General features: G+C 42.7%; 1 protein-coding gene across 3 annotated transcripts in view; it reads right to left on the bottom strand.

Annotated features, from left to right (window-relative positions):
• Positions 1 to 5,319: 5,319 nt before the first annotated feature.
• LOC139560487 (3',5'-cyclic-AMP phosphodiesterase 4B-like) overlaps positions 5,320 to 26,183 on the bottom strand; it is a 91,083-nt gene continuing 70,219 nt past the window's right edge. For all 3 annotated transcript variants that reach the window (XM_071377312.1, XM_071377314.1, XM_071377315.1), the window contains exons 9-17: positions 15,757 to 15,850; positions 12,811 to 13,016; positions 12,400 to 12,498; positions 10,508 to 10,672; positions 9,881 to 9,980; positions 9,470 to 9,624; positions 9,141 to 9,263; positions 8,766 to 8,948; positions 5,320 to 8,476 (exon numbers count right to left, since the gene is read on the bottom strand). In XM_071377312.1, coding sequence (XP_071233413.1) covers positions 8,177 to 8,476; positions 8,766 to 8,948; positions 9,141 to 9,263; positions 9,470 to 9,624; positions 9,881 to 9,980; positions 10,508 to 10,672; positions 12,400 to 12,498; positions 12,811 to 13,016; positions 15,757 to 15,850 — 1,425 coding nt within the window. In that variant the 3' untranslated portion in view covers positions 5,320 to 8,176. The remainder of the gene's footprint in view (positions 8,477 to 8,765; positions 8,949 to 9,140; positions 9,264 to 9,469; positions 9,625 to 9,880; positions 9,981 to 10,507; positions 10,673 to 12,399; positions 12,499 to 12,810; positions 13,017 to 15,756; positions 15,851 to 26,183) is intronic.

The raw sequence follows: 26,183 nt of genomic DNA, 5'->3' as shown, positions 1-26,183 counted from the left end.
GATTGCTCTCTATCCAATAGCATAGACACTGAGACAGACCTGCCCAGCAGGTACGACTTTGTTTGCCGACATTAACATAAACCACTGGAAACACAACACTGGAGCTGACATGAACATAAAACACTGGAAACACAACACTGGAGCTGACATTAACATAAACACTGGAAACACAACACTGGAGCTGACATTAACATAAAACACTGGAAACACACTGGAGCTGACATTAACATAAAACACTGGAAACACAACACTGGAGCTGACATGAACATAAACACTGGAAACACAACACTGGAGCTGACATTAACATAAAACACTGGAAACACACTGGAGCTGACATTAACATAAAACACTGGAAACACAACACTGGAGCTGACATTAACATAAAACACTGGAAACACAACACTGGAGCTGACATTAACATAAAACACTGGAAACACACTGGAGCTGACATTAACATAAAACACTGGAAACACAACACTGGAGCTGACATTAACATAAAACACTGGAAACACAACACTGGAGCTGACATGAACATAAAACACTGGAAACACAACACTGGAGCTGACATGAACATAAAACACTGGAAACACAACACTGGAGCTGACATGAACATAAAACACTGGAAACACAACACTGGAGCTGACATGAACATAAAACACTGGAAACACAACACTGGAGCTGACATTAACATAAGCACTGGAAACACAACACTGGAGCTGACATTAACATAAAACACTGGAAACACACTGGAGCTGACATTAACATAAAACACTGGAAACACAACACTGGAGCTGACATTAACATAAAACACTGGCAACACACTGGTGTGGTGTAAGTCTTAGGTGGAATTGCAGCATGATAGCACTGATGATGTGAGGAGGGAGAAATCTTATTATTTGTACCTGGATCTGAGTGTAAAAAGGGGTAAAGTACACACATCTGCCTGATAAGAAAGGGATGTTCCTCTGAGTCAAAACCTTGACTTGAATTCTGACTCATTTCCTGAACCAGTCATTCCAATGAAGTCCCACTGCCTGACCACAGCGGACTTGAGCCTCTCCTGTCAAGCTAACTCTAAACTAACATCTCAACTAGCAAGGCGAGCTCCATGAAGACATTTATTTTCATATGTGGAACCAGAGAATGCAGTTTGTTTTGCTGGAAGTGGTTCTCTTCCCCCAATCCCCACCCCCTTGGCCCGACCCCTGAGGCCCCAAGCCTGGGTAGCGAGGACTGGCAGCTGGGATCCTGGCTCCACAGGCCCCTCCACCACCACATGCTTCAACCCCTGGTGATGGGCTGGCTGCTGGGTTTGGGAAGTTGAGTAGCCCATCCCCAGCCCATTGACGTCAGTCACCCACACACCACAAGACCTCTGTCGGGAGTTTCAAAACAAAGTTCGTTGCCAAGGCAACATGGAAAAAGCTGGCCTGTGTGACCGTGTGTACGGTAAACAGTGGAGTTTCTCTGAATCGGCAGGAAAAAGGAAAAGGGTTTGAATTTCCTCCAGCGTCTCAAGATACAGCTAATACATCCTGCTGAGATGGGGACAACACAGACTAGACTGAACAGACATGTCAGATTTAAAGGCCTACTACGGTCATTTTAATACTGTGTATTGGTATTTATTACATTTTTTTATTTAACATTTATTTAACTAGGCAAGTCAGTTAACAACACATTTTTATTTCCAATGACGGCCTACCAAAAGGCCCCTGTGGGGACGGGATTACATCTTTTATTTTATTTAATAGAAATATAGGACAAAACACACACATCACGACAAGAGAGACAACACAACACTACATAAAGAGAGACCTAGATGACAACATAGCATGGCGGCAACACATGACAACACAGCATGTTAGAAACACAACATGACAACAACATGGTAGCAACACAACATGACAACACAGCATGGTAGAAACACAACATGACAACAACACAACATGACAACAACATGGTAGCAACACAACATGACAACACAGCATGGTAGCAACACAACATGACAACACAGCATGGTAGAAACACAACATGACAACAACATGGTAGCAACACAACATGACAACAGCATGGTGGCAACACAACATGACAACACAGCATGGTAGCAACACAACATGACAACAACATGGTAGCAACACAACATGACAACACAGCATGGCAGCAACACATGACAACACAGCATGGCAGCAACACAACATGACAACACAGCATGGTAGCAACACAACATGACAACAACATGGTAGCAACACAACATGACAACACAACATGGTAGCAACACAACATGACAACAACATGGTGGCAACACAACATGACAACAACACAACATGACAACAACATGGTAGCAACACAACATGATAACACAGCATGGTAGCAACACAACATGACAACAGCATGGTGGCAACACAACATGACAACAACACAACATGACAACAACATGGTAGCAACACAACATGACAACACAGCATGGTAGCAACACAACATGACAACACAGCATGGTAGCAACACAACATGACAACAACATGGTAGCAACACAACATGACAACACAGCATGGTAGCAACACAACATGACAAAACAGCATTATAGCAACACAACATGACAACAACATGGTAGCAACACAACATGATAACACAGCATGGTAGAAACACCACATGACAACAACATGGTAGCAACACAACATGACAACACATCATGGTAGCAACACAACATGACAACGACATGGTAGGAACACAATATGACAACAACATGGTAGCAACACAACATGACAACACAGCATGGTAGAAACACCACATGACAACAACATGGTAGCAACACAACATGACAACACATCATGGTAGCACCACAACATGACAACGACATGGTAGCAACACAATATGACAACACAGCATGGTAGCAACACCACATGACAACAACATGGTAGCAACACCACATGTCAACACAACATGGCAGCAGCACAACATGGTAGCAGCACAAAACAGGGTACAATCATTGTTGGGCACAGACAACAGCACAAAGGACAAGAAGGTAGAAAGATAACAAGATAACAAAATATCACAATTGTAGCAGGAATAGATGAGTTAGTATCATGACTACAGTACATATGAATAGATCAGTTGGTACCATGACTACAGTACATATGAATAGATGAGTTGGTACCATGACTACAGTACATATGAATAGATGAGTTGGTACCATGACTACAGTACATATGAATAGATGAGTTGGTACCATGACTACAGTACATATGAATAGATGAGTTGGTACCATGACTACAGTACATATGAATAGATGAGTTGGTACCATGACTACAGTACATATGAATAGATGAGTTGGTACCATGACTACAGTACATATGAATAGATGCGTTGGTACCATGACTACAGTACATATGAATAGATGAGTTGGTATCATGACTACAGTACATATGAATAGATGAGTTGGTACCATGACTACAGTACATATGAATAGATGAGTTGGTACCATGACTACAGTACATATGAATAGATGAGTTGGTACCATGACTACAGTACATATGAATAGATGAGTTGGTACCATGACTACAGTACATATGAATAGATGAGTTGGTACCATGACTACAGTACATATGAATAGATGAGTTGGTACCATGACTACAGTACATATGAATAGATGAGTTGGTACCATGACTACAGTACATATGAATAGATGAGTTGGTACCATGACTACAGTACATATGAATAGATGAGTTGGTACCATGACTACAGTACATATGAATAGATGAGTTGGTACCATGACTACAGTACATATGAATAGATGCGTTGGTACCATGACTACAGTACATATGAATAGATGAGTTGGTATCATGACTACAGTACATATGAATAGATGAGTTGGTACCATGACTACAGTACATATGAATAGATGAGTTGGTACCATGACTACAGTACATATGAATAGATGAGTTGGTACCATGACTACAGTACATATGAATAGATGAGTTGGTACCATGACTACAGTACATATGAATAGATGAGTTGGTACCATGACTACAGTACATATGAATAGATGAGTTGGTACCATGACTACAGTACATATGAATAGATGAGTTGGTACCATGACTACAGTACATATGAATAGATGAGTTGGTACCATGACTACAGTACATATGAATAGATGAGTTGGTACCATGACTACAGTACATATGAATAGATGAGTTGGTACCATGACTACAGTACATATGAATAGTTATTGTAGAAGAGAGAGTGACAGGCATTCAATTAATCAAATGACATGATATAACTATTTCTAACTAATTAATCAAATGAAATACTGAATAACTATTTCTTAGTATTATTATGAAAGTAGAAGAAAAAGCAGAAGAGACTCACTATAAAAAGAGAAATAAATCTTAATGTGACTTCCCTGGATAAATAAAAAGGCAATGAGTTACAGGAACAGTAGAGGAAGTTGTCCCACTACAGTATCTATCATAGTGACAGCATCAACATGACAATGAATAATGATGGTTTCTCTGGAAAGACACCCTACCCCGTAGGGAACGGCTCAGCCCTTACGTTAACAACCATCTATACCTCACTGGGCTGTGATACTGTGTCTGGTGGCAATGTCAGAGAGGTTAGCGCCCACAGGGCCTAACGCATAGCATCACTGTTCCTGTTTACATTCTTTCCTGCATCCAGCAGCAGTCTGTTACAGCAAAGTCAAACAACATCCCAGTGGAGAGAAGCCTTGTCCCAACACTTTTAAAATAAATCATCCCTTCTTTGCTAGCTTCCTTGAGGTCCTTGAGGTAATCATGCTACTGCTACATGCTATTGTGATGCACTCATCACTTCCGGTCTAGACAGGATGAGGACAGGGGACACCCCACCGCTGCATAGTAGGTGAAAGGAAGGTTTCTATTGGTCTATGTTGTTTTTACCCATCAAGTCATGTCAGATCTGTGATTACATCAACGATGGGAGGAAGGAAGGATACATTGTGACTGTATTGGAGGGCAGCCAGTGAGTAGACTAATGCAGCCTTTTTCAAACCTCTCCTTGGGAACCCCCCAGACGTTCTATGTATTTATGACCTAGCACACCGGATTCAGCTCATCACTGAATCATCAAGCCCTTGAATAGGTGACTCAGGTGTGCTAGTTCAGGACCACAACACGCTGAAACGTCTGGGAGATTAGTTGACGAGGAGAGGTTTGAAAAAGGCTGGACTAGATGCTATTACCACAAGTCTACTTCATTTAAATGTACCGTATGCTGTTCTGTGACTGACATCCTTTATGACACTACAATTACAGAAAAGTAAGACACAAAACAAGACAAATTCATGCTCATTTTAATCATTTCATACAAAATATTTGTTGATCACAATATACAATACAATACATTGTGTGAGACTTTTGAGAAATACATGGGAAATATAAGTACATCGTAAACAATGTAATATTTCAATAAACATAACGCTGTACAATGACCCGTCACCGTACTTAATATAGGAACAATGCAGCCTTCATATGGCTCCAGATAACAACAGGAAAACAATAGAAACCAAGGAATTACGTTTCTGCCAAGCACCTCCCAAGAGATGTTGTGCGTTTGACTACTGTACACTACTGTAGACTACTATAGACTACTGTACACTACTGTAGACTACTGTAGACTACTGTACACTACTATAGACTACTGTAGACTACTGTACACTACTATAGACCACTGTAGACTACTGTACACTACTATAGACTACTGTACATTACTATAGACTACTATAGACTACTGTACACTACTATAGACTACTGTAGACTACTGTACACTACTATAGACTACTGTAGACTATAGTAGACTACTGTACACTACTATAGACTAGTGTAGACTACTGTAGACTACTGTATACTACTATAGACTACTGTACACTACTATAGACTACTGTACATTACTATAGACTACTATAGACTACTGTAGACTTTTGTACACTACTGTAGACTACTGTAGATTTGGGGATTTCCAGATCCTAACCAACCATTTGAATTTCAAATCCTGGAATTATTTAGTTTGAGAGTATTTCCCCAAAACAATTCATTGAGAAATTCAAGTTGGCAATTGACATTTCTTGGCAATCAGTTTAACAATTCACAATGTCAGCATTGTGAATTGTGAATCTGAAAGGCTGTTTAAATCTTGAGGATTATACAGTTGAACAAATGTTTGACTTGTTTTGACAGGTAATAGTAGTGCATATAAATTATACCAAATGTACATTTTATAAATATTATTATATTTACAGATGAAAGATCATAAATAAACTGTTTCAGACAGTTCAAGGTTTGACACAGGACTAGGTGCAAAGAAGAGGAGATTGAGTGGCTAAGTTTTCCTCATTCACACACACACACACACACACACACACACACACACACACACACACACACACACACACACACACACACACACACACACACACACACACACACACACACACACACACACACACACACACACACACACACACACACACTGTACACACACACACTGTACACACACACACTGTACACACACACACGCGTGCCCCCGCAGAGTCAATGTGGGACATGTTGTCACATAGTGATGTTCTGCTGATCTCCCCACAGCTGAGAGCTGCAGTTTACAAGACAGTACCATTTAGATGTATTGTTGACAGACTAGCGACTAGGCGCTGAGCTCTCCAGCTGGTCAAAGTGCTTGACAGAAATGATGGAGAAAACTACAGGGGACATTTTAGATGACATTAAATTATCATTGAATCAACCTTTAAAAAGATGCCATTTGTTTTTGGTTTAGTTTTTGTTCTGCCATTTCTGCCTAAACGTGTGAGGTGTCAGCTCAAGGAGGATCTGGCAACCAAAATAATAACATTAGCTGACATCAGACATTGTTGAATGGAGGTTTGTTTTTTGACTTTGGTATGGGGCTTCAGAATATCACATGTCATGGGGATGTCTCTCTCTCTCTGTCTGGAAAGAAACCATTCAAAGGTTTACTTTGATTGGCCTCAATTATTTAATTATATGCATTCATTATATTAAGAGATCAAATTTACACCTCTTCCATTCTTGGAAGGGTGATATGGAAAATTACAAATATTTTAAAAATATATATATATGAAGAAATTTTATTGAAGTTTTAATCAGGTATGGCAATACACCTCTCTTAGGGCAGAGTTTCATTCTGCTGTTAATGTGCATTAATCAGGACATCTTTGGAGCGTATTGGTTTTGACAGATTACATGGGAAAGGATCGAGATCATTGCTTTACGGTTAAGCAAATATGTCAAATCAAAAGTAACAGGTTTGTAACTGCCTTTTGCTGTGAATATGGAACTTGTAGGTTCTGTGGCATTTGTTGATATTGATTTGAAATGTGTGAGGTACCATATAACAATACATGTATAGAGTCATGAATTGGGTGTTAACGAAGAACCTCTCATTAGTAGATTTATTGACTCTTTAGTTTAAACACTCCCTTCCTACCCTTAGACATCAGGAAGACTGCATGTTCAAACCTGTTCAATAAATTATAAAATCACGTCCAAAATACCCTGTCGTAAAAAAAAGGCACACAAAAGTCTTTAAACACTTGTCACAAAAAGGGTAGATGTTCTTTGTTATAAACACCTGTGGATCACTAGTTTGAACATTGGATGCTACTCGGCAACATCCCATCCTGTTACAAAACAAAACATGAACTCGAAAATAGTCACGAAGAACAAAGATCGCTCTGAAGTGCAAGTATTTCATCTTGTCCCAATTGAACGCAACAGAGTCTCTTCGCCAAGCTTAGTTTCATCTTCAGTATTTGTCAGAACAAAGATTGTATTATCTGGCTACCAAAAACCAAGATACGGTACTTTTGTCACACACTAGCATTTTCAACGGGACTCCTTCAAAGCATCACTCTTCAACTCTTCATACTCTTCTTCCTGAGTGCTCCCAAATCAAGTGTTGTGGTTCCCCACCCTCTTCTGCATGGGCCCAAAGCCAGTCAGGCCCTAGTGCATAAGCAGAGCAACGCCAAAGAGCCAGATTGCAGGATTCCTCCACTGCAGTAAAACAAGATGTGGAACACAACCTAAAACCGGTGCTTCCATTTATGAAGATAACAGGTCACGGCTCATTATGTGGGGGAAGCCCCACGTGTGTTCATCTACACTGCGCCCTGGTCAACTGGCGACCACCCCTCTTCCGTCCCTCTCTCGCCCTCCTCCACTCCCATCTCTCCATCCTGTTCATCATCTAGCGTCAGCTCAAACTGGAACCTGTGTCCTCCCTCTCTGTCCCCCTCTCCGTCACCGGTGCAGAAGGGGGGAGAAGGCCTCTGAGGGATCATGCTCTGGTACCAGTTCCTGTTGTCCTCCAGGGTGTCCAGGATGTCCTGGGCGTCCGGGTGCACCAGGTCGGCCCACGTCTCCCACAGCGGGTGGACGATGTAGTCTATGAAACCCACCTGCAGAGAGGGAGAAGAGAGAGAGAAGAGAGAGGAGATTTAAAGATACAATAGTGTACATACTGTAATAACCACACTAGAGGGGGTTGTGTGTGTGTGTGTGTGTGTGTGTGTGTGTGTGTGTGTGTGTGTGTGTGTGTGTGTGTGTGTGTGTGTGTGTGTGTGTGTGTGTGTGTGTATGCAAGCAGTATGTATGTTTGTGTAGAATGTGTATATGTGAGCAGTGTGAGTACTGTACGTATGAGTGTATGTGTGTGTTACCTCTATACAGTATGTATTAGTAACCTACCTGGCTCTTCTCCACTGAAGCCGTATGCTTGTCACACATGGGGCTGATCTCCATGCCTTTCTCCCTCTCGCGGTCTCCCTGGTGGGAGAACTCGTTCATGATGCGGTCGGTCCACTGACGGTACAGGTCCAGAGACTTAGTGGGGTTACTGAGGTCAGCACAATGAACCATGTTACGCATCACCTGCAACAGAGGGGAGGAGAGAGGATTGGTGTGTGTGTGCGTGTGTGTGGTGTGTGGTGTGTGGTGTGTGGTGTGTGTGGTGTGTGTGTGTGTGTGTGTGTGTGTGTGTGTGTGTGTGTGTGTGTGTGTGTGTGTGTGTGTGTGTGTGTGTGAGGCACACATGCGTTCCTATGCAGGAGTGTGATCTCCTACCTGTATTTTATCTGTGTAGTTGTCCAACAGCAGCACTCCAGAGCTGGTCACCTTCTTGGTCTCCACCATGGTCTTCAGGTCAGCCAGCAGGCTCATGTGTTTAGACATGTCAGTGGCCAGTACCTGGAGAGAGAGAGATTGTTGTTAGTGATTTCTACATGTTTATGCTGCAGTAATATATGATTTGTGATCTTTGATGCCAAGAAACCTAATATATCTCATTTAATTGAGACAGGGATAGAAAAACTGGACCGACCCACGGTCGAAGACTCATTTGAATGGGACATCAGAATGAAATATGTTTGGTCAGAACTTGGACGTTCTCTCACCATGTCTATGACCATCCTGCGGAGGGATTGGTGTTCTTTCTTGGTCAGGTTCTGGAAGATGTCACAGTTGTCTTCCTGCAGCAGCTTGAAGCCCACAGCCAGGTGGTGGTTCTCCAGGACAGACTCATCGTTGTACATCAGGGCCAGCTCTGAGTCTGGACACAGAGAGAGAGAGATGGACTATTAGAAGCAATGGGGAAGATTTGAGGGGATAGAATATAGTCAAAGATATAGTAAAGGATAACATAAAGTAGTACTAAAGGAGCAGAACTTATTCATTCAGCACCGTTGTTAGCTTTTGAGGTATAAAGTACTCACTGTTGCTATCTTTATAGGGATAAAGTACACACTGTTGTTCGCTTTTGAGGGATAAAGTATGCACTGTTAGCCTTTGAGAGAGAAAGTACTTACTGGTGTTGATGAGGAACTGGTTGGAGACCCCAGGGTGGTCCACGTCATGGATGGCTGCCGCAAAGACGGCCGCCAAGATCTCCAGATCCGTGAAGACGGCCTGTGATTGGACAGGACAAGTCACGGGGGCAGAGCAAAAGGAAAGGAAACCGGAGAGAATTGATGAGTTTTCCACATTGATAGTAAAAGGCTTCACATTGCAGTAAGAAAATCTGCTTGGCAAGATAGAGTAACACATTCATCTGGTAGTAACTCATTATTGTGTGACCTATCTAGGTTGAGCAGCGATGACATATTTCGGCTGAGTGGTGTCACTTGCTCGTATACATGATTTATTATGACTTTAAGGTCTGTTATGTGAGATGGTGTTAGTCACTCCCTTTAGTCGGCATATTCAAAACAAATGAAGAAGACAGGTTGCTAGACAACAGAATCGTAATTCAAGATCTGACTGGATAAACAACAGATGAAAAATAGCAACAACACTGAGCAGTCAAGCTGTGGCTGTGGGCTTTATCATTTGGGCTGATGTGAGCTCGGTCTCTGACAATAAGTGGAGGAAGAGAGGGAGAGGAGGGAGAAGAGAAAACAGCAGTAAAATAAGTAGAGCTAGGTCAGGTGACTTACATCCAGAGCAGGTGTAGAGAGCAGGATGTGTGTGGACTGGGCCACGTCTGCAGCGTGGAGGCTGTTGTGGTATTCTACGTCTGAGTGGTAGTGAGCTTCCAGGGTCATCATGAAGGTCACGAAGGTGTCCGCAGGGATTTTAAACGTATTCATCAGGTCTCGCTCCTGCACGGGACACACATGTGACATGTAACCCACAACCTGAGTAAAACATCAACCCGAGTAAAACATCGACCTATCAACCTGAGTAAAACATCAACCCGAGTAAAACATCAACCTGAGTAAAACATCGACCTGAGTAAAACATCGACCTATCAACCTGAGTAAAACATCGACCTGAGTAAAACATCGACCTATCAACCTGAGTAAAACATCAACCTATCAACCTGAGTAAAACATCAACCTATCAACCTGAGTAAAACATCAACCTATCAACCTGAGTAAAACATCGACCTATCAACCTGAGTAAAACATCGACCTATCAACCTGAGTAAAACATCAACCTATCAACCTGAGTAAAACATCAACCTATCAACCTGAGTAAAACATCAACCTATCAACCTGAGTAAAACATCGACCTATCAACCTGAGTAAAACATCGACCTATCAACCTGAGTAAAACATCAACCTATCAACCTGAGTAAAACATCGACCTATCAACCTGAGTAAAACATCAACCTATCAACCTGAGTAAAACATCAACCTATCAACCTGAGTAAAACATCAACCTATCAACCTGAGTAAAACATCAACCTATCAACCTGAGTAAAACATCAACCTATCAACCTGAGTAAAACATCAACCTATCAACCTGAGTAAAACATCGACCTATCAACCTGAGTAAAACATCGACCTATCAACCTGAGTAAAACATCAACCTGAGTAAAACATCGACCTATCAACCTGAGTAAAACATCAACCTATCAACCTGAGTAAAACATCGACCTGAGTAAAACATCGACCTATCAACCTGAGTAAAACATCAACCTATCAACCTGAGTAAAACATCGACCTATCAACCTGAGTAAAACATCGACCTATCAACCTGAGTAAAACATCAACCTATCAACCTGAGTAAAACATCGACCTATCAACCTGAGTAAAACATCAACCTATCAACCTGAGTAAAACATCAACCTATCAACCTGAGTAAAACATCGACCTATCAACCTGAGTAAAACATCAACCTATCAACCTGAGTAAAACATCGACCTATCAACCTGAGTAAAACATCGACCTATCAACCTGAGTAAAACATCGACCTATCAACCTGAGTAAAACATCAACCTATCAACCTGAGTAAAACATTAATCTATCAACCTGAGTAAAACATCGACCTATCAACCTGAGTAAAACATCGACCTATCAACCTGAGTAAAACATCGACCTATCAACCTGAGTAAAACATCGACCTATCAACCTGAGTAAAACATCAACCTATCAACCTGAGTAAAACATTAATCTATCAACCTGAGTAAAACATCAACCTATCAACCTGAGTAAAACATCAACCTATCAACCTGAGTAAAACATCGACCTATCAACCTGAGTAAAACATCAACCTATCAACCTGAGTAAAACATCAACCTATCAACCTGAGTAAAACATTAATCTATCAACCTGAGTAAAACATCAACCTATCAACCTGAGTAAAACATCAACCTATCAACCTGAGTAAAACATCGACCTATCAACCTGAGTAAAACATCGACCTATCAACCTGAGTAAAACATCAACCTATCAACCTGAGTAAAACATCAAACTGCGTGATGCGTGTGCGTGTGTGTGTGTGTGTGTGTGTGTGTGTGTGTGTGTGTGTGTGTGCGCGCGCCTGCAGGGGAAACACTGCATTCTGACAGTAACGGAAGAGGAGGAAGAGGAAGAACACTGACCTGGAAGATGGTGTACATGGTGCATGTCAGCGGGCGGTTGTGGGAGTGCTCAGCCACTCTGAAGATGTTCAAACCCCACTTGTTGATGTTCTCAAGGTCCTGAGAGAGAGATTCACATTTTCAATTCACCAATCAAAAAGTGCCATTTATTTTTAATGAGTCTTGAATCTGAAGTTCCCTTAATTTCCTAAATAGAATTTAAATAGAATAAACCTCCTCTGGGGTGAATGAAATGAGGTGAAACATTCTGAATGTTGCAGAAAGAAATGGAATGAATAGAGATGACATGATTCCCTATTCTATATGAAAGACAGTCATACCAGTGCTAGACAATACATTTCTATGTATTGTGTAACAGTGTATCCTCCTGTACAGGCCCATAGTGTTTATTAATACAGACTTCCCCAGTACCTTAGACAGCAGGTCCTCCTGATCTGTCTTGACCCCAAAGCGGCTGATGCTGCTGCCTTGGAGCCCAGTGGAATGGCTGAGCTTCCGGACCCCGCTGATCTGGGTCAAGGTCCCCTGACCCTCCAGCTGGGTCTGGTGGTGGGGCCTCTTCTTCCACTCTCTGGTCTTGGCCATGGGGCACGGTAACTCCAACTCATTCTGCTTGTCTGCAGGGAGGGAGGGATGGAGGGAGGAAGGAAGGTTAAACTACTGCATCGTAAAATGAAAATACAGATTTTCAAACAACAATGGTGAAGTCATGATCGCAAAGCATAACATTTATATTGATATGTACATTTATAAAGCACAATGTATGTGCATATGGACATCTACCTCGATATGGCACATTCATTTATTATTTAAATACCAACAACAAACGTGAGAGGGATGCTATAGATGTAGGATCTTAATTTGACTGGTTTCTCACAGCAGGAAAATAATCCTTTAACAACAGGACATTATTAATTATTGTGTGGATTATAATTAATTGACATTTTTGTATGGGCTGATACATTTTTAAGTGGATATTATACACTTCAGAAGCCTTTTAAACCTTGAATACACTACAAGTTTGCTGTGTAGAAAATCTCCTTCAACAGCAGGGTGATCAAATTAAGATCCAACATCTGTATATGACTATGTATAAGTGGTCTGTATTAGTTTCCTTGCAGAGACGCATTTCATTTGTCACACCCCTGACCAGACCTTCCTTCCAATCTACTGATAGTCATTCAATTAGCATGGTAATAATTCAGTTACACACACACACACACACACACACACACACACACACACACACACACACACACACACACACACACACACACACACACACACACACACACACACACACACACACACACACACACACACACACACACACACACACACACACACACACACACACAAAATCAATCCCTTTTACTAGCTCTCACGCATCTCTGTCACTCTCCTTTTCCTTTATCTGTTCTTCTCCAGGAAACATCCAGAAGCAAATAGCCAACAAGTAGCAAATACTTTATTAATGACTTATGACGAAGAAATAACCTGTTGCAAATTAGCTATTGAGAGATTCCTGGAACTTCCCATGATATTTAATGAGGCATCAATTCCAAGTAGAGTAGTGAATGAATACTGTTGTGGATAAATAAAAGTGAATGAATACTGTTATGGATAAATACAAGAAAAGTGATTGAATACTGTTGTGGATAAATAAAAGCCTTTTTTTCCAAACCATAACAATCCGTAGAAATGTGTCATATTAAGCAGAATAGTTTGGAGGAGGGGCTGGGCTGTATGCAGGTGGCTTGTTGTGGTGGCGGTGAAGTGACCTCTCTTGAGGCGCTACATGTGAGTAACACGTGGTGTGTGTGTGTGTGTGTGTGTGTGTGTGTGTGTGTGTGTGTGTGTGTGTGTGTGTGTGTGTGTGTGTGTGTGTGTGTGTGTTGTTTCACACACTACTCTATTCTCTCTGAGGCATAGAGATGGTTTGCCTCAACCTGACAGGTGCAAGCAGCAATGCAGAACACCATTTTTTTTGCCTCAAATCACTATCCATTATTTTCTCTCTCACGTTCTCCCTCATTTGATTGATTATATTTGCCAGTTTAAAAAATCCATACACACACAGTACATACATTTTAAAAAGTGACAGGGATAGTCAGTGACTTATTTCCATTGTGGTCCCTAACATGCAACAACATTACATAGATACAGGTGTGATATGTGTTTTGTCCTATGTATTTATTTTATTTTTAATTTTTAAACCCAGACCCCGTTCCTGCAGGAGGCCTTTTGCCTTTTGGTAGGCCATCATTGTAAATAAGAATTTGTTCTTTAATGACTTGCCTAGTTAAATAAAATACAAATATTCTATCTATTGTCAATGTCTCTTCATATCTTATCAATGTCTTTCCTTCTCTTCCTCCTTTCCTCCCACCATCTCCCTCTCTTTCTATCCATCTGCTTTTTCATCTGTCAGAAAGATGGAGGCTTGTTTACAAGTGGGAGCACTGCGCAGTTTTCTCTGTGCTGTGGAGAAGTGGTGGTGTGAGCTAGCGCTTGCTTATCGGCTGGGAGTTATGGAATGTGTCACTGGGTTTTTAGAGATGAGGCGACACCAGACGCAGAACAAACACGCTTTCTCTCTCGTTCTCTTTCGCGTTCTCTCGATAGAACGACAGAGTCCCTGGGAAGGGTAGAAGGTCTCCCTCTCCCTCTCTCTGCAGTGAGAGAGGGAACACTCCAAAGGCCCTGGGAAGGGTAGAAAGTCTCCCTCTCTCTGCAGTGAGAGAGGGAACACTCCAAAGGCCCTGGGAAGGGTAGAAAGTCTCCCTCTCTCTGCAGTGAGAGAGGGAACACTCCAAAGGCCCTGGGAAGGGTAGAAAGTCTCCCTCTCTCTGCAGTGAGAGAGGGAACACTCCAAAGGCCCTGGGAAGGGTAGAAAGTCTCCCTCTCTCTGCAGTGAGAGAGGGAACACTCCAAAGGCCCTGGGAAGGGTAGAAAGTCTCCCTCTCTCTGCACTGAGAGAGGGAACACTCCAGAGTCCCTGGGAAGGGTAGAAAGTCTCCCTCTCCCTCTCTCTGCAGTGAGAGAGGGAACACTCCAGCAGACCAGATCAGACTGGTTTGAAACTAGTGCAGAGCAACTCCACACCGATACCCCACTCAGCAACATCTCTTTCTCTCTCTCTCTCTGTCCCTCCAGCCTTTTTCCTTCTCCTGCTTAATCAGGTATTCCTTCTTTCTCATTCTCTCGGTGTAAAAGCTAATAATAGCCAAAACATCCCCATTCAGGCCGAGGAGGAACATGTAGTGTCCATCAGCACAGCAGTGGAATAAATAACATGGGTTATTTAGTTTCAAGTGTACTTGTACTGTATGTAATAGTGTGTGTGTGTTGACTTACCAAGGAAGGTGTTGGAGATGAACTCTGACACCTGGTTGCCGGAGCGACTCATCTCCGACAGTTGCGTCAGCTCCCGGTTCAACATCCTCTTGAACTGGGGAGGCACAAAATGACACAACACCATGTTAGATAGCCATTAGATAGACTCTGCATCTCAGTTGGTAGAGCATGGAGCTTGCAATTCCAGGAAAGTGGGTTCGATTCCCGGCCCTACTAGTATATAAAATGTATGCACGCATGACTAAGTCACTTTGGATAAAAGCGTTTGCTTAAATGGCATATATTGTTGTTATATTATTATATAGACTGTATGAAAACCAATAGGACATGGCTGCCCTGGTAGTGGCATCAACTGTGTCCTCTTGAATTGGAGTAACAGAAAAGGAGGACAACACTAGGTTAGATACACGACACGTACACCAGCGTTTCCCAAACTCAGCCCTCGGAATCCCAAGGGGTGCACAGCTGATTTAAATCATCAACTCATCATCAAGCTTTGATAATTGCTGTGTTAGGGCAAAATCCAAAACGTGCACCTCTCTGGGGTCCCCAGGACCAAGTTTGGGAAATGCTGGTGTAGACCAACAAGACAATGAACTAAGTAACATGACAGGACACCATTTAACTGTAGATATAATGCATATAGACCAGCAAGACAATGAACTGAGTAACATGACAGGACACCATTTAACTGTAGATATAATGTATATAGACCAACAAGACAATGAACTAAGTAACATGACAGGACACCATTTAACTGTAGATATAATGCATATAGACCAGCAAGATATCTAACAGGGGAAACAGAAAATTACACGACACCGTATTAGGTATACTCAATGGAGACCAGCAGGATATGGCTGTCCCGGGGGCAGCATAAATAGTTTCCAGGAACTTTCCGTTGACATGGGAGTATCGGACCCCAAGGGAATAGGCTTGTTTGTTTGATACCATATAAGGATGATGTCTTCTTATTGGGTATAGGCGTTATGACAGACCTGTTTTGAGATATTTGGTAAACAAATCAACCATTTCTAGATAAATATGTACAGCATAGGGTCAGATTCAACCAAATTACTGCAGTAGGTATTAAACCAAACTACTGCAGTAGGTTTTCAACCAAACTACTGCAGTAGGTTTTCAACCAAACTACTGCAGTAGGTTTTCAACCAAACTACTGCAGTAGGTTTTCAACCAAACTACTGCAGTAGGTTTTCAACCAAACTACTGCAGTAGGTTTTCAACCAAACTACTGCAGTAGGTTTTCAACCAAACTACTGCAGTAAGTTTTCAACCAAATTACTGCAGTAGGTATTCAACCAAATTACTGCAGTAGGTTTTCAACCAAATTGAAAAGTACCCTAGTCCCCAACACACCTTGATGTATCCCAGTCCCCAACACACCTTGATGTATCCCAGTCCCCAACACACCTTGATGTACCCCAGTCCCCAACACACCTTGATGTACCCCAGTCCCCAACACACCTTGATGTACCCCAGTCTACAACACACCTTGATGTATCCCAGTCTACAACACACCTTGATGTACCCCAGTCTACAACACACCTTGATGTACCCCAGTCTACAACACACCTTGATGTACCCCAGTCTACAACACACCTTGATGTACCCCAGTCTACAACACACCTTGAAGTACCCTAGTCCCCAACACACCTTGATGTACCCCAGTCTACAACACACCTTGATGTACCCCAGTCTACAACACACCTTGATGTACCCCAGTCTACAACACACCTTGATGTACCCCAGTCTACAACACACCTTGATGTATCCCAGTCTACAACACACCTTGATGTATCCCAGTCTACAACACACCTTGATGTACCTCAGTCTACAACACACCTTGATGTATCCCAGTCTACAACACACCTTGATGTACCTCAGTCTACAACACACCTTGATGTATCCCAGTCTACAACACACCTTGATGTACCTCAGTCTACAACACACCTTGATGTATCCCAGTCTACAACACACCTTGATGTATCCCAGTCTACAACACACCTTGATGTACCTCAGTCTACAACACACCTTGATGTACCCTAGTCCCCAACACACCTTGATGTATCCCAGTCCCCAACACACCTTGATGTACCCTAGTCCCCAACACACCTTGATGTATCCCAGTCCCCAACACACCTTGATGTACCCCCAGGAGAGACAGAGCATGGTGTTGGCTTCAGGCATGGTTCTGTACTTGGCTGTCGCTCCTAGCTGTCCTCAGCAGAACCCTAACTAGCTAACATCATCTATCTGAGAAGAAGATAAATAACTGGAATAACCCTCTCCTCTAGTACCTACATATCTATACATACATGTTGTTGTTATTATTATTGTTTATTATACTATTGTTAGAACTACAGCTGTACATCTTATTGTTGAGGTTTTTCAGTTCATTTCAGGCGCTTTCTTTTTTCCTTTTCTCTGAATTATTTATTTATAGTCCTTTCTGAAGACAAAACCAAGGTGGTCTTTACTCAACAACCAACAGCCCTGCCTTCATTTCGTCTCTCTCTCTTCGTATCAAGTCACAGATGACAGATCAATGATAATCCCCTCCGAGAGCGAGCACCTAAGACCCCCTCCCGATCGCTCTTCATCATTTCTGGAATCTCCTCAGTCACAACGGCCAGTTTGATAGTGACTGTATTTCCATTAGTGATAGACGGTCTTCTCCTGAACAGCAGTATGGCGGTACGTCATTAGGTAAGAAGCTTGCAGCAATGTAGGTAGAGGTACAGTAAGTGGATCTCTTAACCAAGATATCTCTATACAGGCAGATGAAGTGGAAGCAAATGGAAGACAAATGGCAGTCAAAGAGGAGATCCCAGTCCTGTATTTCTATGACATCCCTATCCATCCCAGAGGGCCAATGGTAGTGGGTGGCAGAGGAGATTCCAGTGATATAATCCATCCATCCATCCATCCTCTGTGAGACTGAGATGAGGCAAGTATGCTTAATGGGTTGAAGGAGGGATGAAGGAGGAGGACGGGGGTTCCAGCGGTGGCTTGAAGGAGGGATGGAGGAGGAGGACGGGGGTTCCAGCGGTGGCTTGAAGGAGGGATGGAGGAGGAGGACGGGGGTTCCAGCGGTGGCTTGAAGGAGGGATGGAGGAGGAGGACGGGGGTTCCAGCGGTGGCTTGAAGGAGGGATGGAGGAGGAGGACGAGGGTTCCAGCGGTGGCTTGAAGGAGGGATGGAGGAGGAGGACGGGGGTTCCATGGAGGAGGAGGACGGTTACTCGTATAGACGTACGGTACTCATATAGACGTACGGTACTCATATAGACGTACGGTAGTCATATAGACGTACGGTGGTCATATAGACGTACGGTACTCATATAGACGTACGGTAGTCGCATAGACGTACGGTAGTCATATAGACGTACGGTACTCATATAGACGTACGGTACTCATATAGATGTACGGTACTCATATAGATGTACGGTAGTCATATAGACGTACGGTACTCATATAGACGTACGGTAGTCATATAGACGTACGGTACTCATATAGACGTACGGTGGTCATATAGACGTACGGTACTCATATAGACGTACGGTGGTCATATAGACGTACGGTACTCATATAGACGTACGGTAGTCGCATAGACGTACGGTAGTCATATAGACGTACGGTAGTCATATAGACGTACGGTACTCATATAGACGTACGGTGGTCATATAGACGTACGGTACTCATATAGACGTACGGTGGTCATATAGACGTACGGTACTCATATAGACGTACGGTACTCATATAGACGTACGGTACTCATATAGACGTACGGTACTCATATAGACGTACGGTAGTCATATAGACGTATGGTGGTCATATAGACGTACGGTACTCATATAGACGTACGGTGGTCATATAGACGTACGGTGGTCATATAGACGTACGGTACTCATATAGATGTACGGTGGTCATATAGACGTACGGTACTCATATAGACGTACGGTAGTCATACAGACGTACGGTACTCATATAGACGTACGGTACTCATATAGACGTACGGTACTCATATAGACGTACGGTACTCATATAGACGTACGGTGGTCATATAGACGTACGGTGGTCATATAGACGTACGGTACTCATATAGACGTACGGTGGTCATATAGACGTACGGTACTCATATAGACGTACGGTGGTCATATAGACGTACGGTGGTCATATAGACGTACGGTACTCATATAGACGTACGGTACTCATATAGACGTACGGTACTCATATAGACGTACGGTGGTCATATAGACGTACGGTGGTCATATAGACGTACGGTGGTCATACTGACATCCGTATGTACTATATGTTGGCACAGGATGACAGGAACATGAGTGTGTTCGGTAGGACACACTACTCAACGTGCGCCATCACTCACACATCCTGTTTTGTTGGACTGGGGGAACACACTCTTGTGACACACTTGTGACACACACTCGAAACAATACGTTGTTGTTTGGAGCTTCCAGAAATTGAGTGTGCATTTGCGCAGTGAATGACTTCTGAATAGTAACACAGTGTTAAGTGAACATACTGTATGTCATAACACACTGAATAGTCCACAAGTGCATTATTCAAAGTAGGCAGTGATAAGGTGTGTGCCACTGCAAGCTATGGAAAAACCTCAGAGCTTTCAACAGGCTCATTGTTGCAATAATGTCAATGTATTATTTTCAGATAACCCCTATCCATCCCACACAGTACATTATGTTGTGTGCATGAATGCACATTGATAGTTTCCCCCTTACATTGTAGGCTATAGCGCTTTGAGCGTCTGCAAAAGACTGACATGATCAAGTACTATTATTATAAACTGGTGAACAAGTTTTTCCAAGTTTGAAACACAATATGAGATTATGTTCCGACTGGCCCTATCTATAAGAAAGACACAAAATCGGAAACGCAGAATCTAAATCCCTGGATGAAGCCTAATCCCAACCCACTGAGAAGTTCTTTGGTATTTAATATTTATTATGCAATTGATTACAATATGATCTATGAATATAAAAATCCAAGCCAACAGACAAACTATTGAACTTGAATGGACTTCAAAAGACCAACGTTTAAAGTGAAGTGAACGTTTTTTGTAAATTAATTATAATGGCAGCACAAGTGTATGACCCACACCCATTCATACAATCTGACTATACACAAGTCCCTACTTTTGGACAAGTTGTTTTAAGTAAAGCCATTTCAAAATTTAACTGGAATGAGAGTAGAGACTCTCTAGCAAAACTAGTTGTGCACAAACTCACCTGTTTCCAGTGAGTAAGCATCCCAAACGATTTCTCCTTGGTCTCAGAGCAGCATAGCCCCATTCTTGCAAAGGCAATGTACAATATAAACTTCACAAAACTTGAAACTTCACAAAACTTCTCTGAAATACGTGAGCGTGTCTCTGTTTATCTTCCTGTGTCTGCTTCCTCTCTGTATTCAAGTCTATTCTCTTCTGGCGACAGTCGGGAAACATAAAGTGATAAAACCTGACTGGCTGGCTGGCCCACACAGAGACTAAGCTAAACAACTCCTCACTCAATCATAATGTAGCCCCATGCCTGTTGCCAACCCCTCCCTCCCTCCCACTTCCTCCTTTGGTGAAAATTCACTGGTAAGATCCCAGCCTGCTGACAATGCCTCTGGCACTGGTCCACAGAATCAGCACACCTACCTAGACTAAACACACCACACCTACCTAGACTAAACACACCACACCTACCTAGACTAAACACACCACACCTACCTAGACTAAACACACCACACCTACCTAGACTAAACACACCACACCTACCTAGACTAAACACACCACACCTACCTAGACTAAACACACCACACCTACCTAGACTAAACACACCACACCTATCTAGACTAAACACACCACACCTACCTAGACTAAACACACCTACCTAGACTAAACACACCACACCTACCTAGACTAAACACACCTACCTAGACTAAACACACCTACCTAGACTAAACACACCACACCTACCTAGACTAAACACACCTACCTAGACTAAACACACCACACCTACCTAGACTAAACACACCACACCTACCTAGACTAAACACACCACACCTACCTAGACTAAAAACACCTACCTAGACTAAAAACACCTACCTAGACTAAACACACCACACCTACCTAGACTAAACACACCACACCTACCTAGACTAAACACACCTACCTAGACTAAACACACCACACCTACCTAGACTAAAAAACACCACACCTACCTAGACTAAACACACCACACCTACCTAGACTAAACACACCCACCTAGACTAAACACACCACACCCACCTAGACTAAACACACCACACCCACCTAGACTAAACACACCACACCTACCTAGACTCAACACACCACACCTACCTAGACTAAACACACCACACCTACCTAGACTAAACACACCACACCTACCTAGACTAAACACACCACACCTACCTAGACTAAACACACCACACCTACCTAGACTAAACACACCACACCTACCTAGACTAAACACACCACACCTACCTAGACTAAACACACCACACCTACCTAGACTAAACACACCACACCTATCTAGACTAAACACACCACACCTACCTAGACTAAACACACCTACCTAGACTAAACACACCACACCTACCTAGACTAAACACACCTACCTAGACTAAACACACCTACCTAGACTAAACACACCACACCTACCTAGACTAAACACACCTACCTAGACTAAACACACCACACCTACCTAGACTAAACACACCACACCTACCTAGACTAAACACACCACACCTACCTAGACTAAAAACACCTACCTAGACTAAAAACACCTACCTAGACTAAACACACCACACCTACCTAGACTAAACACACCACACCTACCTAGACTAAACACACCTACCTAGACTAAACACACCACACCTACCTAGACTAAAAAACACCACACCTACCTAGACTAAACACACCACACCTACCTAGACTAAACACACCCACCTAGACTAAACACACCACACCCACCTAGACTAAACACACCACACCCACCTAGACTAAACACACCACACCTACCTAGACTCAACACACCACACCTACCTAGACTAAACACACCACACCTACCTAGACTAAACACACCACACCTACCTAGACTAAACACACCTACCTAGACTAAACACACCACACCTACCTAGACTAAACACACCTACCTAGACTAAACACACCACACCTACCTAGACTAAACACACCACACCTACCTAGACTAAACACACCACATCTACCTAGACTAAACACACCACACCCACCTAGACTAAACACACCACACCTACCTAGACTAAACACACCACACCTACCTAGACTAAACACACCACACCTACCTAGACTAAACACACCACATCTACATAGACTAAACACACCATACCTACCTAGACTAAACACACCTACCTAGACTAAACACACCTACCTAGACTAAACACACCTACCTAGACTAAACACACCACACCTACCTAGACTAAACACACCTACCTAGACTAAACACACCTACCTAGACTAAACACACCACACCTACCTAGACTAAACACACCACACCTACCTAGACTAAACACACCACACCTACCTAGACTAAACACACCACACCTACCTAGACTAAACACACCACACCTACCTAGACTAAACACACCACATCTACCTAGACTAAACACACCACACCTACCTAGACTAAACACACCACATCTACCTAGACTAAAAACACCACACCCACCTAGACTAAACACACCACACCTACCTATACTAAACACACCTACCTAGACTAAACACACCACACCTACCTAGACTAAACACACCACATCTACCTAGACTAAACACACCACACCTACCTAGACTAAACACACCACACCTACCTAGACTAAACACACCACACCTACCTAGACTAAACACACCACATCTACCTAGACTAAAAACACCACACCCACCTAGACTAAACACATCACACCTACCTAGACTAAACACACCTACCTAGACTAAACACACCACACCTACCTAGACTAAACACACCACATCTACCTAGACTAAACACACCACACCTACCTAAACTAAACACACCACACCTACCTAGACTAAACACACCTACCTAGACTAAACACACCACACCTACCTAGACTAAACACACCACATCTACCTAGACTAAACACACCACACCTACCTAGACTAAACACACCACACCTACCTAGACTAAACACACCACATACACCTAGACCAAACACACCTACCTAGACTAAACACACCTACCTAGACTAAACACACCACACCCACCTAGACTAAACACACCACACCTACCTAGAATAAACACACCACACCTACCTAGACTAAACACACCACATACACCTAGACCAAACACACCTACCTAGACTCAACACACTACACCTACCTAGACTCAACACACCACACCTACCTAGACTCAACACACCACACCTACCTAGACTAAACACACCACACCTACCTAGACTAAACACACCACACCTACCTAGACTAAACACACCACACCTACCTAGACTAAACACACCACACCGACCTAGACTAAACACACCACACCGACCTAGACTAAACACACCACACCTACCTAGACTAAACACATCTACCTAGACTCAACACACCTCATCTACCTAGACTAAACACACCACATCTACCTAGACTAAACACACCTCATCTACCTAGACTAAACACACCTACATAGACTAAACATACCACAGCTACCTAGACTCAACACACCACAACTACCTAGACTAAACACATCTACCTAGACTAAACACACCTACCTAGACTAAACACACCACACCTACCTAGACTAAACACACCTACCTAGACTAAAAACACCACACCCACCTAGACTAAACACACCACACCTACCTAGACTCAACACATAGACCTAGATCTGTAATGTAGGTGAAGTCTCTCATTACAGAATACCTGACAGTCATACTGATGCACTGTATTGTAGACTATTAGGGAGGTAAGTACATTTTTTGGGGGAATGAGATGTTCGACGAGCAGGTGTCCACATACTTCTAGTCATGTATTGTATCTTTCCCTCTCTCTATTTGCAATATAAGATGTCCTGGCCTCATTCTCATCTCACAGTGAAACTGGATTTGAGGGTTGGTTGATTTAAAGCAAAGAGATACAACAGATTGCAATGTTAGCACTACTCCTGAGTGGCGCAGCGGTCTAAGGTACTGCATCTCAGTGCTGCATCTCGTCACTACAGACCCTTGTTTGATCCCAGGCTGTATCACAACCGGCTGTGATCAGGAGTCCCGTAGGGTGGCGCACAATTGGCCTAGCATCATTCGGGTTAAGGGAGGCCATGGTAGGCCGTCATTGTAAATAAGAATTTGTTCTTAACTGACTTGCCTAGTTAAATAAAGGTTAACAAAAATACTGACCCAAGCTGACAAAGCCTCTAATAAAGCCTCTAACAAAGTCTCTAATAAAGCCTCTAACAAAGCCTGTTTCCTGCACAGGGCATGTGGAAAATTGTCTGGTAAGAAAATCGAATAAAGTATGTTGTTTTGGATACATCTTGATGGTTCGAGAAGCAGTTTGTAGATACAAAGACAATTTCTGTGCAGTTAAAGTTAAAGGGTCTACAACTATAGATAAAGGAGTCTCATTAGTATGGATACTAGTCGATCACTATCATTATCAAACTGTCATCTTAACAACCTTTACCCTCCCTCAAGACACTGACTCAAAAACTTGCACATCTGTGTCTATAATTCCGTCATTCAGGTCTAAAGACCGCGGCGCGTGAGTTTGAGTTTCCTACCGGCACTTGGATGCTACACTAACCTTCAAAGCCACTCTCGCTAACGTGATTCAGATGGCTGTGTTTGTCTAAGGCCCAGAGTTGTCCAGAGCTAACGTCAGTATGGACGTGTGGGGAACTTCATGACAGTAGAACAGCAGCTACAGGACTGTGTGGGCCAAGCCTAGGATACACCTGTGTCCTTGGACCCCCCCCCCCCCCAGAAACACCATTCATATGGTAATTAGTTCCACCCTGAAATCATTGGATTAGATAGGGTCACTCTTTCATTGGGGATGTAGGCCTGCACATTGCTCCTTATGCCGGTCTGGAACAAAAGTCTCCACACCCAGTGGACCAGGGTTAGGATCAACCAATGGAATCGTCCCCAATGTGAACACCCTGCACATCTGGCACTCCAGGCAATCGAATGCTAAATCATATCTAATCAAATCGTATTTGTCACATGCGCCGAATACAACGGGTGTAGGTAGACCTTACAGTGAAATGCTTACTTACAAGCCCTTAACCAACAATGCAGTTAAGAAAAATAAGTGTTAAGAAAGTATTTACTAAAATAAACTGAAGTAAAAAAAAATCAATAACTAAAAGAGTCTGC

This window comes from Salvelinus alpinus, chromosome 30, assembly GCF_045679555.1.
Source record: "Salvelinus alpinus chromosome 30, SLU_Salpinus.1, whole genome shotgun sequence".
Classification (NCBI taxonomy): Eukaryota; Metazoa; Chordata; class Actinopteri; order Salmoniformes; family Salmonidae; genus Salvelinus; species Salvelinus alpinus.
Note: the sequence above shows the minus strand (reverse complement) of the source record. Positions and strands in the feature narration are given on the sequence as shown.